The 16,580-nt window shown below is 33.5% G+C and overlaps 2 protein-coding genes across 2 annotated transcripts; both read right to left on the bottom strand.

Moving 5' to 3' along the window:
* Positions 1–33: 33 nt before the first annotated feature.
* On the bottom strand, positions 34–1,014 carry LOC109220757 (protein FAR1-RELATED SEQUENCE 5-like; the record flags this gene model as incomplete). The annotated part of the gene is made up of 1 exon (XM_019385226.1): positions 34–1,014. A coding segment is annotated over exon 1 (981 nt), but the record flags the coding sequence as incomplete, so codon positions are not given.
* A 1,061-nt stretch (positions 1,015–2,075) lies between these two features.
* LOC109220759 (GDSL esterase/lipase At1g29670-like) lies at positions 2,076–5,482 on the bottom strand. The gene is made up of 5 exons (XM_019385227.1): positions 5,196–5,482; positions 4,667–4,791; positions 2,913–3,161; positions 2,568–2,814; positions 2,076–2,409 (listed from the first exon to the last, which is right to left on the bottom strand). The coding sequence occupies exons 1-5, from the start codon at positions 5,446–5,448 to the stop codon at positions 2,186–2,188; spliced, it is 1,098 nt and encodes a 365-aa protein (XP_019240772.1). The 5' UTR covers positions 5,449–5,482; the 3' UTR covers positions 2,076–2,185.
* Between the last annotated feature and the right edge of the window lie 11,098 nt (positions 5,483–16,580).

Genomic DNA, 16,580 nt, shown 5'->3' on the forward strand with positions numbered 1-16,580 from the left:
CATGTTTAGAGCCCCAAGCCATGTAGATAGCACCATTTTGTAACTTGTTATATCCTCACTAGACATAAGAGCACATCCCAAAAGTATGGACTGCCTATGCTGATTGACACCAACAAATGAAGCAAATGGCATATTGTATCGATTCACAAGGTATGTGGTATCAAGGCATATTACATCATGGAACTCCTCATATGCAACCTTAGAGTGTGAATGAACCCATACGACATTACGAAGTCGACCAAAACTATCCACATCTATGGAGTAGTAAAATTCCCTATCTTTTTGCTGCATGTCATTGAAGAACTTGAGTAATGATTGTGCATCCCCTTCTTGCAACTGAAGCTTTCTACTCTTCAAGATATAATTTCTACAGTCCTTTGGTGTACAACCCAGATTTTCGGGGCCACCAGCAAGTACTTCAGCGACTCTTATATTTTTTGAGGGTCTTAAGCCAGCAATATCTTTGGCTGCAAGAGTTCTCTTAAGAGACTTGCTAAGCGATCTGTGTCCAGCCATCAATCGCGATAGTGCTGGTTCCAATTGATGATTATGTTTTTTTACCACCTTTGAAACACGCCATGAACCATTCTCCTCCAAAATTCCATTTATTCTAGCACGGCAGTTCTTCCTCTTGGTAACATGCTTATTCCTTGGTTTCCTAGACCTATCACAACCATATTGCACATACCTAACAATATCACCACCTTTTTTGTTGGAAGTTCTTTTGACAATGCAAAAACCCGATAATCTTGTATGTTCTTTGTAAAAATCAAACAGAACATCCTTACTACTGAACCGCATCCCAGTAATTGGACCAATTATAAGATCTTCTTCATTGAACTCATTAGGCATTTCCCTGTCCTCTCCAACTTCTCCCTCTTCCTCTAAATAATGGCCGTCGTAATCATCATCATCATCATCAGCAGCAGCAGCAGCAGCAGCATCGTTAACAGGATTTGCTCCATCATTGAAGTTGCCGTCTGAATCAATGTCGATCGATTCATCTTCATTCATCAAACTGTCGTCCGAATTCAACCCTAATGATATGTGTAATGCATTCCTTAGTTGATCCGACCTAGTTTCTAGACTGTTTTTCGGGTTTAATAGGTCCAAACTAGTTTCTCGGTTAGTATTCATGTTTAGGTTAAGGGAAGTGTGGTGAATTATGTGTTTAATGAAAGCTATCTTAACATAAGTATATGGTATGATATATACATAATAGACCTTTGATCTTCCCATCCGTATAAATTGCATTTAATTAAAAAAATACGTAATTGTATTTAACAAAAATACGTAATTATATTTTTTTTAAAAATGTAATTGAGCGTATATACGAAGCCTGCCATCCGTATATACGAAGGCTTTTTATCTTTCCATGCTGAGAGAATGATGATTTATGGGATCAATGTTTTGGAATAATCAAAAGTTATTAACTAATTTTGGAGGGAAATATTTTGGAGGGAAAAAAGGGCCATTAAGCCAAACGGAAAAACTAGGGCATTACTGACATTTCACGGGTATGGTTATTTTTGGGCCACGCTGAGTTTGGCCGAATAGCAGCACTCATTTCTTTTAGGGCTTGATTCGGTTTATGGTGTTGGTTTGTTGGTGTTAATTAATAGCAATAACTGCTATTAAAGGTGACTTCTCTTAAATAATGGTCACACAATTTACTCACAAATTATTGATGATTGAAGGTCATTAGTGAATGATTTGGACAATCCAACTATTTGTCACGTACGTCTACAGAAAAGCAAATCAATTGTATGAATGTATTAAATCTTTAGTATATATGATTTTGTTAAAATGCCTATGCCCATGTAATTTAGCAGCATGCGTGTAATGTAACACAAACGTAATTTGAGCGCCGCTACTAACCAACAAGAAATATATATACCACATAGGTAATATTACTGTGTTAACTGGCATTCATCTTAATTCTCCCAATTCTACTGCGACGGTATAAATCAGTTACATGTTTTTTATGACTGTTATTTTGAGGAAAATCCATAATGTGTAATTAAGCGTTCAAGTTTCATCTCTAATATAAAACTGTACGAAATTTATCTGAAAGCAAAATCAATAGACGAATTTTATTATACATACTAAGGTAGACAAGATAGTTGTTTATTGAAATTAAAGCTTGAGGAAGTTACACACGCGACTGCATGTGTTAACTAATTATTTAGAGCAGAGCCAAGTGGCTAATATCAAAGGGATAGGCATCAGTGGGTAGAAGAGCAGTGTAAGCTCTTTCAGCAGTGGCCTTATTGGGAGCTTCTGTTGGGTGAAAACCATCCCAAAAATAGTGTGATGCTCTATCACTGCATGCACTTCCTCCATAACTACACTGTCCCTTAGCTATGAAGCTCGAAATTTCACAGCATGGGTCAGCTAAATTTGTTATACCTGCATCCAAAGTTATGAAAATAAAATTTGTATACTATCTGTATAGTTCAACGTATGATAGTGTGTTAATTGAGTATCATCGATCTTTAAGTTACTAAGATAATTAATATATTCTTTATAATTATAGGGAAGTGTTTACTGTGACATGTTTAACATACCGATAGATGCAGGATCTCCAATTGCAATGCTTGTTACATTAATGTAGATGAAATTTGCGTTGGGCAAATTACTGTTGAAATCGTCTATCATTGGTTTAAGCTTGTCCACAAACTTTAAAACTGCACTATTTATAGAGTCGACACATGGTGAGTCCTTTGTCCCATACAAATCCAACTCTACTGGAGTACAACCTATGCTACCTAGCCCGAACACAGCAACTTTTCTTGCTCCGTAACGGTACAAAGTCTGTTTTGTTTCCAAGAAAAAAACTGGAATATATTAGTAATCTTAAGCAAAAAGTCAAATGAAAGGAAGTTGATTAATGGAAATAATTGCATTTGTACCTTTAATTGTTTTTCATATTGCTGAGCTAGGATTGTGGCATATTTTTCTGGTTTGTACAAAAGGCTTGATGGATAGAACTGAGGCATCAAGTAGTTGTTGATGTAATCATTGTTACCCATTCCAACAATGTATATACATTTGCTTAGATACTCTTTGGTTAAAGTCATATTATTTTCAAGCAAAGTAGACATGTGGGAAATTGTCTCTTTGTGATTTCGCAATTGCCTGTTCAAGCTGATTCTATCTCCCTGAAAATTAAAAAAATAAAAATAAATAAAAATAAAGAAAGAGATTCAAGTTAAGTTAGCCTAGGGGCAATCCAGCTACAAATGTAAGAATTAATAAAACGCATTATCTTTATTCTCCTTGAAAATCCAGAAACAAGTATAAAAATGAAAAATGAATTGAGTTCTTTAATATTTTTCTTGGAGTTATCATGGGCATCGATAAATCTACTAAAAGAATGTAAATTGTCCTTTGGTTATTCTTCTTAATTACTTTAACAAATTTTTGTTATAAGTGGTTAGCTTAGCCTAATCATCAAGAATTATTTATGGTCACTATGTTGCCAAACTCCCTATAGTAGGTAGTTTGGCAACATAGTTACCGAAAATAATTCTTTGTGACGTGTTTTTTTGTGGAGTTGACTTGAAAATAAAGAGGTTTTAACTTTCAACCTTCAAGTTGATGTCTGTTTGTGACATTGCGAACAAAATTATATATATTAGCTGGAACTCTTTTCTTTTTTTTGTTTTTACCAAAACTGGAACTCTTTTGAGTAAAAATCTGAGTTAAGTGGAACTCTTTTCTAAATGCTATAGATCGTGTTTAACAACAGCTTGAAGTTGGCCTCTATCCAAAAAAAAAAAAAGGGATCGATCGAGTCTCATGCAAACGCAAACAAGAACGTACGAGATTTAGTGGGTGTTTGGACATAAGAATTGCAAAATTCCAAAAAAAGTGAAAAAAAATTTCAAGTGAAAATGGTATTTGAAAACTAGAGCTGTGTTTGGACGTGAATATAATTTTGGGGTATTTTTGAAGTTGTGTGAGTGATCTGAGTAAAATTTTTTAGAGTTTATCAAATTTTCGAAAAACTCCAAAGTGCATATTCAAGTTAAAATTAAAAATTTTATGACCAAACATTGATTTAGAAAAAAAGGTAAAAAAAATTCGAAAAAAAGTACATTTCTTATGTCCAAACGGGCTTTGTCACCCTGTAGGAAAGGAAAATTATGCGTGAACTCCAACGTACAACTCTAGTCTAGGACATAAGTTCCCTTTGTTTGTGAATCTGTTTCCTTTTTAGTTCGTGCAAAAAAGAATGATCTTTTGTCCTATTTGAAAATAATTCACCTTTATGTAATGATTTATAGCCATACAAAATATATGTGCCTCATTTTACAACACAAGTTCAAAAGTCTTCTCTCTTTCCTTGAACATACTCCATACTCAGTCAAATAAGTTCACATAAATTGAAACGGAGGGAGTACGTTCAGGGGCGGACCTAGACTTCCCCGGGAATCCAGTAACTTTTGCGTAGACCCTGTATTTATTTTAAGAAATTCACAAAATATTTGTAAATATCTAACTATGAACCCAGTTATTATTGCATATTAATCTAAAATTATGGTAGGAACCCATAAGCCTCAAATCCTGGATCCGTCTCTGAGTACGTTGTTATTTGTTGTTTGTTCTTAATCTTATTGCAAATGCTCTTCTAGTCGAGGGATATATGTTAGAAGTATTTTACCAAATGTATTCCCGACTCATCACGAATTCCAGCAGCACCAGATGCATAGTTCACCCCTCTAAACATCTCCACACCTTTCACTGTTGCAAATGGCTCAATATACTTGTCAAAACCCAATAGTTCCGCTGCAAATATAGGAAATATATAGTAAGGATTCACCACTAAAATGTTTAGAAATAATGTTGCTTTGGTTAATCTTTACTGCGAAAATGTCCATAATTATCGTGCGATATAACAGCTAAGAGAGTTTCTTATTTGTATAACAACTATTCTCGATTTCTCGATGGAATGTTCTTATATAGTGCTAACAATTTAATAGCTAATAATTCGAATGAAAGACGATATAATTACATGAGTCTATTTTAGACATTTTATCCATATAGTTAGCCCATTACTAACAGGCAATATGCATCATGCAATATTGTTAGAGCGTATTCTAAGATAATTAAACGAAACTAGCATTTCAATGAAGGATATATTAAAATTTAATAATGTAAAAAGAAGAAGAAGAAGAAGAAGAAGTTAGGACCAATGAAATCTGCAGTATTCTTGCCATTGGTGAATCTACCAGTAGGACCATCAGGAAAATCAATTCCATAAGGTGGATAATTGGCCTTTGCAGTAGTAAAGAGATTATTGTTATTTCCATTATCAAATAAAGAGTCTCCCATAATAAACAAACAAGGCACCTGTTGTTCTCCCTTTACCAACAATGGACTTAAGTTTATGAAGACTAACAATACAGTCAACAACACAAACCATATCTTCATCTCACTTGCCATTTAAGAAAAGTAGCTAAATCTAGAAGGGGAGGAATGATACAATATATAAACAATAGAAGGAGCTATTTATAGGAGGATAAGAAACGAAAGAACGAATTTCCTTTAACAAATTTTTAAAAAAAAAAAAAGGATGTACCACGCCAAATCGTGGACCACATAGATTAAATAATTCAGGTCTGACTTTATGAAAATTGTTTTATAGTAACTTGATGGGGGCATAGCCAGCAGGGATATATCTTCATGTTTCTTTTTTTGGTAAGACGACATTTTTTGTAATTATAAACCGAACCCGTCATGTAATTTGAAGAAATTTTTAACCACAAACAAAAATATCAAGCACACTTAAGCAGTTTCCCAAAATCTTTACTCTTTAACGTTTTGGTGAACATAGTTCAATTTTCCTTCCTTGTAATTGATATATGCATTAGGCCTGTAGGCCAGGGATAGTCGAGCTTTTTCCACTCCATATTGGGGGAAGGATGATTTGATAGGGTTGATCTTAGACGGCTAGTGGTTAATGTTGTGTCCACACTATCCTTTCTGTTTTTCATAGCTCCGGATCTTAATTACTGGTTATTGTTATTGCATCTCATCTATTTTATGCTTTTTATGATGCTGTTACTATTTTATGGTTTCTGTTGACGATACTAATATATTGTTTCTTCTTGTTTTCTTTCCGTCTTCCTGAGCCGAGGGTCTATCGGAAACAGCCTCTCTATTACATCGGAATAGCGGTAAGGTTTGCGTACACACTATCCTCCCCAGACCTCACTTTATAGGATTTTACTGGTCGTTGTTGTTGTTGTAATTGAGATATGATATTTTAACTCCTATAGCAAAGGTATACACATTATTTATTATAAATCAATATCATTTTAAAATATTATTTTCTATAGCTACCTTTTATATTTTATAGCAAAATAAGTATTTATGGTATATACTACCATTGAGGCATGAAATACGCTGTTTATGTTTTTCCTCTCTCATAGACAGCTGGACATACCTATCTTTAAGGTGATTGTCGTTACTGTATTCATGAATACATGACGCGAATACATGTGAATACATGCGCATACAACTGGACCGCATTGATTTTAGGCGCCTTTTACTGTTGTATTCATGAATACAACAGCGAATACATGTGAATACATGCGCGTACAACTAGACTGCCCTGATTTTAGGCGCTTTTTACTGCTGTATTCATGAATACATTGCGCGAATACATGTGAATACATGCGCGTACAGCTGGACTAGCCTAATTTTTAGGCGTTTTTTGCTGCTATATTCTTGAATACAGCAGCGCGAATACAACGAATACACTACCATAATAACTAAATAGTAGCTATACGAAGTAATTAAGTATATGATAGCTATAGGAAGTTAATAACCACTCAACAATGGTGGTTTATGAAAATTCCTCATTGAGATATGCATATATTCTCAACAAAGTCTAGTGAAAATAGCGATTTTGGCCCCTTAGGTTAATTGGAAGTGAAACGCGTTTAGTTGATTATCACATTTACGGGTTTAAAAGATGAAATAAAACAGTAATTTCGGGACTGAACTGCTTTTTCCACTACACATTATATTACCGTGTACAACATGCAGATAAATTATACCAAATTACCATGACGTTAATTAGTCTCTGGTTTGTTGGGAAAAAAGAATTAAGCTCTGGTTTGGCTGTTTGCTTATTTAGGCCCGTTTGGCCATAAGAAATTTTTCAATTTTTTTTGGAAAATTTTTCTCTTTTTTCACAATTAGTGTTTGGCAATGAAAATTTCAAATTTCACTTGAGTTGAATTTCGAAATTTTTCGAAAATTTGAAAAACTTCAAAAAATTGTTTTTCAAAATTTTCACTTCAAATCACTGAAAAAAATTCAAAAGCAGCTCCAAGTTGTATTCATGTCCAAACACAACTTTAATTTTCAAATATCATTTTCATTTAAATTTTTTTTCACTTTTTTCAAAAATTTCACAATTCTTATGTCAAAACGCTCACTTAGGCCTCATTTGTTTGCACTTAATGGAGGTCTGAATCTTAATCATGCAGATCTCAGGCATTAAGTAGGTTTGTTTTTTAAGGTCTGAATCTTAATTATTCAGACCTTTATCATTAGGTGTGTTTGTTTTTCTTACTTCACAACCACTTAATGTGTCTGAGTAGGTCTGTAAGATTATCTATAACAGAGACTTAATTTCATTAAGATGCTATCACATATTCATTATTAACTGCCGTTACCGCCTACCATTACCAACTACCACCATTCCACCACCACTACCATACTCAACCACCACCACCACCACCGCCACCGCCACCCCACCGCCACCGCCACCACCACCACGCCACCGTCATCCTCAATCATAGCCTCCATTATCTACCATCCCCACCACTCCGACCACCATCATTCTCACTCACAATCAACACTCATCCGCCTCAACTACCACAACTGACCACCCCATCACCATCAACAACCACAACCGGCGCTGTCCATCATTATAACCTACCACCACCCACCCACGACCTTCCTCAATCACAACTACTACCACCACCCGATATTATTAACTGTCACCACCCACCACCACCATCCTCAATCATAAGCGCCATCACTACCAATCACTACTAGCTACTAGCATGAACCACCATCATCAACCAAAACTACCACCAACCACCGCCTCTAGTCGGCATTCACCCGTTAGCCATCACCACCAACAGCTATCATATTTTACAAAATTATATATTTTATTGATAGAATATTAATTTAGTTAGTATTTCATCTGAATTTTATGTTTATTAATTTTCCAATAAAGATAGATTTTATGCATTCATATGTTAAAAATCAAACAGTCTTAATTATTTCTATTCAGATCTTAATACACATCTTAATATATTCAGATGTATATTCAGATTCGCATGTCTTAATCTTAATTGCACGTCTTGATATTCAGATATGTATTCAGATTCAGACGTCTTAATCTTAAAAAAAACAAATGAGGCCTTAATCACTTTGTTCCTTGTGGAAATTTTCAAATCATCCGGATTAGGTAGGTGACCTTACTTATATTTTATTCAATTAAAATTTTTTATTTTACTTGGAGATATAATTTTTGGATCCAAACACTATTTATTTTATATGTGAAACTAGTATTCCATACGAATAGATTGATTGAACACCTACTCTTAGGGTGTGTTGGTACGACGGAAAATGTTCTGTTTGGTTGTATAAAATAATTTAAAACATATTTTCTTAAATATCACATTTTTTAAAAATTGGAGGAAAATGACTTCCCTAAAAAAAGTTAGGAAAATATTTTCCAAACACTCCACTTACTCTTAAATCTAACCCCAAACCCTCCCATTTCTCTCTCCTACCCCACCTCTCCCGGCCCCTCTCTCCAAAAAAGATTTTTTTTTAGGTTTCAATTTTTTTTTTCCGTCACTATCTGCCCTGCTAACCTCCCTCCTCCCCCTGCATGCAAAAAAATAAGGTATTTTTTTTTTGTGTTTTCAAATTTTCGTGTTTTCTGAACCACTACCCCCCTTACCTCAACACCCACCCCCGAACAACCCCCCCTAAACAAAAATTATTATTATTTTTTACTTCTGGTTATATTTTCAATTTTTTGTCCCCCCCCCCCCCCAACCCAACCTCCACTTCCACCCTACCCCCTGCCGCAATTTTTTATTTTATTTTCAGTTATGGTTTTTTTATTTTTCATTTTATAGGTTCATAATTTTACGAGTTCCAAAGTTATGAGTTCGGAAGTTTATGTGTTTGGAAGTTTGCGGGTTTAAAATTTATAGAGTTTGCGGGTTCGAAAGTTTAGCACTTCAGAAGTTTATGAAATTTGTAGGTTTGGAAGGTTGTTGGTTCAAAAGTTTATGGCTTCATGTTTATTGTATCTAAACTATTTATGAATATTCTTTGAGAAGTTATTTTCCTTAATTTATGTACCAAACACCGAAAAATGAGTAAGATTATTACTTTTCCAAGAAAATATTTTCTTAAAAAATATTTTTACGGAAAATATTTTTCGATATACCAAACACACCCTTAGTATCAACTTCGTATTAAAAGCATATGAGAAACCATAATTTTAAAAGTCAAAATCTTGCAACTTGCAAGTGCAAGTTTCAGGTCTAAAACTTTTGAGAAAAAGGCATTTAACTCCCAGATTTTATGTGGGCCTCGATTTGACATGGAGTATGACAGTTAAACTACAGGGATGGGCCTGGGCTCAGTTATCTAGCCTTTTATGGGGAACGCCTTTCTCGTGCGTGAAATCTGCTTATGAGAGTTTTATTATACATTATTTTCAAAGCCATATGGGGACAATCACCTGCAATGCAAAAACAAATATGATTTGTCATAACACGAAGATAATCACATGGAATGGAAAAGCAAATTTGAGCTGTCATATCAAGACTTTATGAAAAGTTTAATTTTGCATAGAAAACGTGTATATATAAGTTTGAAATTATTTGGTAACTTATAAGTCGATGGCAGATAAATATTTACATTAGAAAAAGTTGGAGAAAAAGGGTTAAAGCGAGTCAAATTGTCTGTAATTAATGAGCATAATTGTTGGTTCTCTGAGTATACGTGCTAAATAATAAAGTGTTTCGAAAGTAGGATGTCGAACCCAAAAAAGTTTAGATAAATTGTTAACTAGGCTAATTAAAATCAATTCACTGTTCAAGGTAATTAAGAATGTGATTTTTTTCTCTATTAATCTACTATTGCAAACATTAAACAAGTAATCACTAAATTAACAAGAACGCAAGAAGATGTGATTTGGACTATAATCAGAGGAGGTGAAGATTCAGAGGTTTGTGGTCGGTTTATTAATCTTATTGAGTTCGTAATTATACTTGTCAATTCGAATTATCTATGGTTCTAATTGAATAGATCATTTATATAAATAGCATACTTTCACAATATTATCCGTCTATCCACAATATATCAATTCTATATTCATATGGTATTGAATCTATCGTGAACGAAGAAAATACGGCATCAACCAAGCAGAACTGTTAGGTATATCTCTATCATAACCGAGGAATTTTTCCTTGAGTCACATATTCAGAAAGAAACTTTCTTTAATTCTACTCTAATCTAAATATGTCATTTACAAGCATAGCCTATATAGTAGGGTGAATCGGTAGCTACAATAATTCATAAGTTATACTAGATTTAAATAAACAACCACGAGATGATAATTCGAATAAACAAATACGTAATTAATAAATGTCAATATTCATGTCAACAAAAACTTTAGAACTAGAGTGCTTAGCCAATCATGTTCGTAGCAACAAATTATCCAAGTATTTTGCCTAAATAAATTACAAAAAAAAAAATAAGAAGAAAGAATGGATGAAAAACTCTATGATTACTCCCTCTAAAGTTGTTCCACAAACTGTTTGTGACTCTAAATAATGCCCAGCCCTCCCTAAACACGATTAGGAAGTATTTATAGGTTAGGGCCGGAGTCTCCTAGTCCTAAATCGGGTAGGAAATATTTTAATTCGTGGACTGGGGATATTGGCGCCTGACCTCGCAGGGCCAGACTTGGGGCGCGCCTAGAGTCTCGCGAGGTGGGGCCTGGCGCGAGATAATGCCGGCCTTAAGCCAGGTGTCGTCTGGCTAGGCTTCGTCATGTTTTTGTGCCTTTTTCTTGTATTTTCGTCACCCTCTTGTGCAACATTCACTCGTCTCCATATTCTAACGATCCTACACATAAAACAACTTAATTAAACTCAAATCGCAAAATTAATTATATTAAAGTACCAAATTGTAAGGCGAGTAACGTACTAAAAATATGGAATTATAGCCAAACATCATTAACTTCTCCTTTTTATACTTAGTGAGATTACTTAAATTCATGTCATGCGCTCATGCCTCGCTGTTATTTAAATCAGGGATGAAGCTAGAACATAATTTACGGGTTCGACCGAAACCAGTAGCTTTTATCCAAATTATGTATTTCTTTAAAAATTCAACGAATATGTACAACTTATTAATTTAGAACCCAGTAACTTAAACGATTAGATTTCGGAACCCAAAAACTTCAAATCGTGGCTCCGCCTCTGATTTAAATTACCTACTACTAACAAAGTTCGGCCAGTACACCTTCAATAAAACGCATTACAACGATATGAAGTTTAAAAAAGAATGGAAAATAAGCAATAACATCTATATTAGTGCAAAAGTTTTTCATTAGTTAAGCATAAACTAAAAAATTTAAAGTGAAATTAATTTTGGTGGGGTTTTAAGCATTAATGAGGCTTAAAATTATAGGGTGAATGAAAAATGGGGAAATGAAATTTTTAAGTGAATTACTTTTAGACCCCCCCCCCCCCCCCCCCCCCAGCGATGAAGGAACATCGTTCCATATTGGAAGAGGAAGAGGTTTTTAATGGGTATATAAACAATTGCTCTTCTTCTAGCTCTTAAAGAGTTTAGAAGAAGGCAAGTCTCGCGCCGTCGTCGTCCTCCCTCGCTCGGCTTCGACTTCGGTCAAATGATCGATTGATTGATTAATTTTTTGAACCGAATTTGTTTGTTAATAGTAAATATTATTAAATATCCGTTTTAATATATTAAATCAAAGAATATTAATATTAAAATCCAACCGTTTTCACTTTTCCATTTTCTGTTTTGGTAACAGAAAATTAACTACCCTCTTCAATGTTATGCTGTGTCCTTTTTGCATAAACAACCATTCTGAAGAGTTGCACCTCTTCAGATTTCAGCCCAACATTGGCTATAAATACAAGTCCATTCTCTCAGATTTTTCATACGATTTTCTGAGTTTCTCCCCCTTCTTCTGCATTGTTTTAACTTCAAAGAAAGCAACAGTGAGTGTGATTTGCTACCGAACTTTGTGTTCGATGAAACACTGGGGTTTGAAGTACGTCTACACCAGTGTGTAATTCATTCTATCCTGGGGAAGAAATAATCCATAACCTTGGGTACTAGGAGGGGATTAAATTCCTTAAGGAAACACCGTGAATTCAGTGGGCTTGGATTAATTTTGTTTCGTTTATATTTCTGTTTATATTATTTTATCTTTTTCAAAATTAGTTTACGAATACAGTTTACTAACAGATTCTTACTGTAATATATAATTTTTCATTGAATGAACTAATTGGAAAATAAGAATGTTGGGGAAAAAAATGATAGAAAGGAACAGGGGAGTAGTTTCACGAGTACAACGCAACTTTAAAAGACATGTCTCAATCAATTTTGGTACTTTATCAAAGGTGTCTTTCAGAGTACACATCTACATTTACTACTTTCAGTCTAGCTTTTAAGGATGATAATGAGGCCGGACGGGTTTAGTCTTATGCGGGTGCAGGGTGGGGTAGGTTAAAATAATTTTAAAATTTTTTAAAGCGGGGCGGGACGGGTTGGGGGTTTATCATCGGTTTAATGCGGGGTAACTTTAAATTTTATCTTTTTTGAAACAAAACAATCATTTTAATTATAATTTCACATTCTTCTTCACTAGCACGAATACTGTTTTGATTTATAATTAACCAATTTGCATGCGTCTCACCAAAATAATATTACATAAGTCAAAATATCGTATTAGTAATAGAAAATGATAGTAACCCATTTATTTTGGAAGAAGCATTCTCTCAGTTTATGTTTATGTGATTCTATTAAATTCCTCATTTATAAAATAATAAAATGACAAACTGATTTGTTTTAGAAAAAAAATTAAAGGAAAAAGAAAAAAAAATTAAGCAGGGCGGGTTGAAAACAAAAAAAATAACTATGCGGAGCGGGTTAAATTTTTTGTAGGTTTTGCTAAACCCACCCTGTCCCCGCCCCGTCCCGCCCGATTGCCATCCTACTAGCTTTTATAGCTGAATTATAGGTACTGAATCCAGCTGGCAAAAATCCATATGGCAGAAGTGCAAGTTTTATAGTAGTCTATTTGGCCAAGCTTCTTCAAGTCAAAAATATTTTTTTATTTTATTTTAAAAAAGTTCTTTTTTAATCAAAGTTGAAGTGTTTGCCAAACTTTTAGAGGAAAAAAGTGCTTTTGAGTAGAAGCACAAGTGGTTTTTGGAGAAATAGAAAAAAGTAGTTTCTCACCAAAAGTACTTTTTTGAAAAGCATTTTTGAGAAAATATACTTAGAAGAAGTTTTTAAAAGTTTGGCCAAACATTAATTGATGCTCAGAAGTGCTTTTCAAATTAATTAGTCAAACACAAACTGCTTCTCACCAAAAGTTTTTGAGAAAAAAAAACACTTTTCAAAATAAGTTGATCTTTGCAGCTTGGCCAAATAGACTATTAAACTTCAAAATCTATTTGTTATCAATTTTGCAATTCAGTACTCAATCCGGTCCATAATAAGTGATCAATTTACCTTTTTATTCTGGTCTAAAATAAATATCCATTTATATAATCAAGAAAATTCTAATTTATTTTTCCAAAATTACCCTTATATACATATCCCTAAAAAGTCTTTTACTCCTCACATAATATAATTGAAATTAAATAGCAGCAACTGAAAAGTCATTCAAAGACTCCAAAATAACTATTTCAGCAATTGAGAAGTCATTCAAAATCCATGGATATAAAAGTTGAAGAAAAACTTGAAACAGTTCAAGACTCAAAGGAAATCAAAACTGACGACTCAATGAGCACTGAAATTAAGAAGATTGATGACTCAATAAGCAAGAAAATTGTGAAAGCTTTGGCGACTCCAGAAAAGTTAAAGGTTTTCCTGTTGATTTAAACAAATTTCCCTAGGAAAGTGAAGCAGGTTTTGGTGCTTTTCCATTTTACCATGTTTAACAATCTAGAAATTGAGCTTCCATTTATAAGATAGTTTTTGGTGATAAAAATTGAAAGATTTGGCTTCATTTTATTTTTTCAAAGACGTTTTTAAAATTTTAGCAAAAGTTTCAAGTTTTAGTTTGAATAATGTAGTGACTTGAGAAGAGAAGTAAGTGCTGTGATATTTAATTAAGGTTAGTTTAGTCACAATAGCAATTTTTTTTCTAGAATTTAGTATTTTTTTTAATGGGTGTAATTTATCACTTATTGTGGATTGAAAAGATTAATAATTAATTCATTTTTGGTTTCTAGGGCCTTTTCAATATTTTTCTTGTTAGTAGTTAGATTTAATAAATAAAATAATGGTGAGTCAAGCAGGAAATAATAACCTCAATAGCATAATACCGAGAGGGGCCAAGAATTGATCTCTCACATATTTGTATGAGATAGAAATTAATTATCACCATATTTTCAGTGCTTACACATATAACACATGCTTCTGAGCATTTAAGTTTCTTGACTTTCATCTGTTCAATTTATTCCTTGCTAGAATCCTGATCAGTGATATTACTTGTCTCTTGCACAGTTGCAAGCGGCTTGACACTAGATCAATGTAACAAACCAGTGTTTCAACACTTCTATTACTTCAATCGTGACAAGAAATTACAAATCAACTCAACACTATTACAGGAATTGGAGATACTAACTTGAAATACAAAGGATAGAGAAGAAAGGATGCGAAGCTATTGAGAATGGAGAGAATCAGAGAAAGAAGACGAGGAGAAGCACACACTTTTCTTTTTGCATAGGCATAACCCCAATATCACTAATCATATCCTTTTTAACAGTTCAGTTCTTAGGCCAATACTCAACTCGGATCCCATATTAATCTGGCCCAATTACTTGTTCTCGGCCCAACAGCTCTTCTCAACCCAATAGTTATTTTTGTAACATCCTTGTTGCTATCCTTACTAGGTTGGGGCTGATTCATAACAATCAATGTTTTAAAAGGCGGAAGCGTGAGGCGAGACGTTTTACCACGAGGCGAGGCGTAAGCCCTGAGACATGGGGCTTAAGTCCCATGGATCTTTAAATTTTACTAATTTCAAGAATTTTAAGATAGTATAAAATAAAAAGTAATTATAAAAGTTACATTTAAATCACAGAATTATAACAAATAATCTATTTAAAATATTTATAAATTATAATTCAACTGTGAATAATACGAAAAGTATGACATATATCATAATATGCAAATTAGCTACAACGTCGTTATAACTCAAACATCAAAAGTAATGTATTCGATACGAAATCTTATGTGTATCTCTTAAGGAGTAATGAATCTTGAAAGAATTTCGATATTATAATTTGATATTTTCTTAAAATACTCCTTTTATTTAATATGCTTTCTATTTGAAAGAGAATTTATATAAACACATAATTCACAATTTAAATATGATTCTCTTGCATCATTTATTTTTAAGTTTCAACAAGTTAATAAAATGACACATAATTCACCATACAATACCATGATAACTAATTATTTGTAAATAGTTACTAACTAATACTGAGTTATTAAATTAATAAGTATTGTATCTCGTAAGCGTAAAAAAAATAATATTTAGAAAAATAATTATAAAAAATTATGGACTATTATATATTAAAGACATAACAAAAGTTAATAAATAAATACTTTTTAAATGAAAGATTTATTTAAAATTAACTATCATAGCCGTCATAGTGGATAATGTGTAATAATTTTTTATTTTAATTATGACATAAAATACACTCAACTTAATGATTTATGATTAAGAAAAAAAGTAAGTTTGAATAGTCAACGATTTATTAAGAAAATTTAGAGGATTTACAAGGTTAGTTACATACAATTGCATAAAATTCTATTAGGCGAGTCTAATACGCTGGGCGTCGGGCGTGTCCAGGGCGTAAGCCCCGATGGCTGAGACGTAAGTCTCACGGAACTAAGCCCCACACATAAGCCCATGGGCGTTTTACAAGTGCTCCGTCCCAGGGCGAGCCCCGGGCAAGTCCCAGTTCTGCCTTTTAAAACAGAACACTAGATGAACTGGTAATTAATTAATTAGCTAATTGATTCTAATCGAATTAGGATACGAACTAGAAACTTGGCATTTTGAGGGCCGCTTATCGTTCACATCATATTAATTTGAAAAAAGAAAGCACATTTAAGTTATCAGAAAAACACTTCCCTTTATTATTTTGATACTTAAAATGACTATTAAGTAAACGCTAACATGACAAATTAGTTGTATCTCACTACAAATTGAGCGCGTGAGGACTTCATTTACATTCCCCCCCCCC

Source organism: Nicotiana attenuata, unplaced genomic scaffold (assembly GCF_001879085.1).
Source record: "Nicotiana attenuata strain UT unplaced genomic scaffold, NIATTr2, whole genome shotgun sequence".
In the NCBI taxonomy this organism is placed as follows: domain Eukaryota; kingdom Viridiplantae; phylum Streptophyta; class Magnoliopsida; order Solanales; family Solanaceae; genus Nicotiana; species Nicotiana attenuata.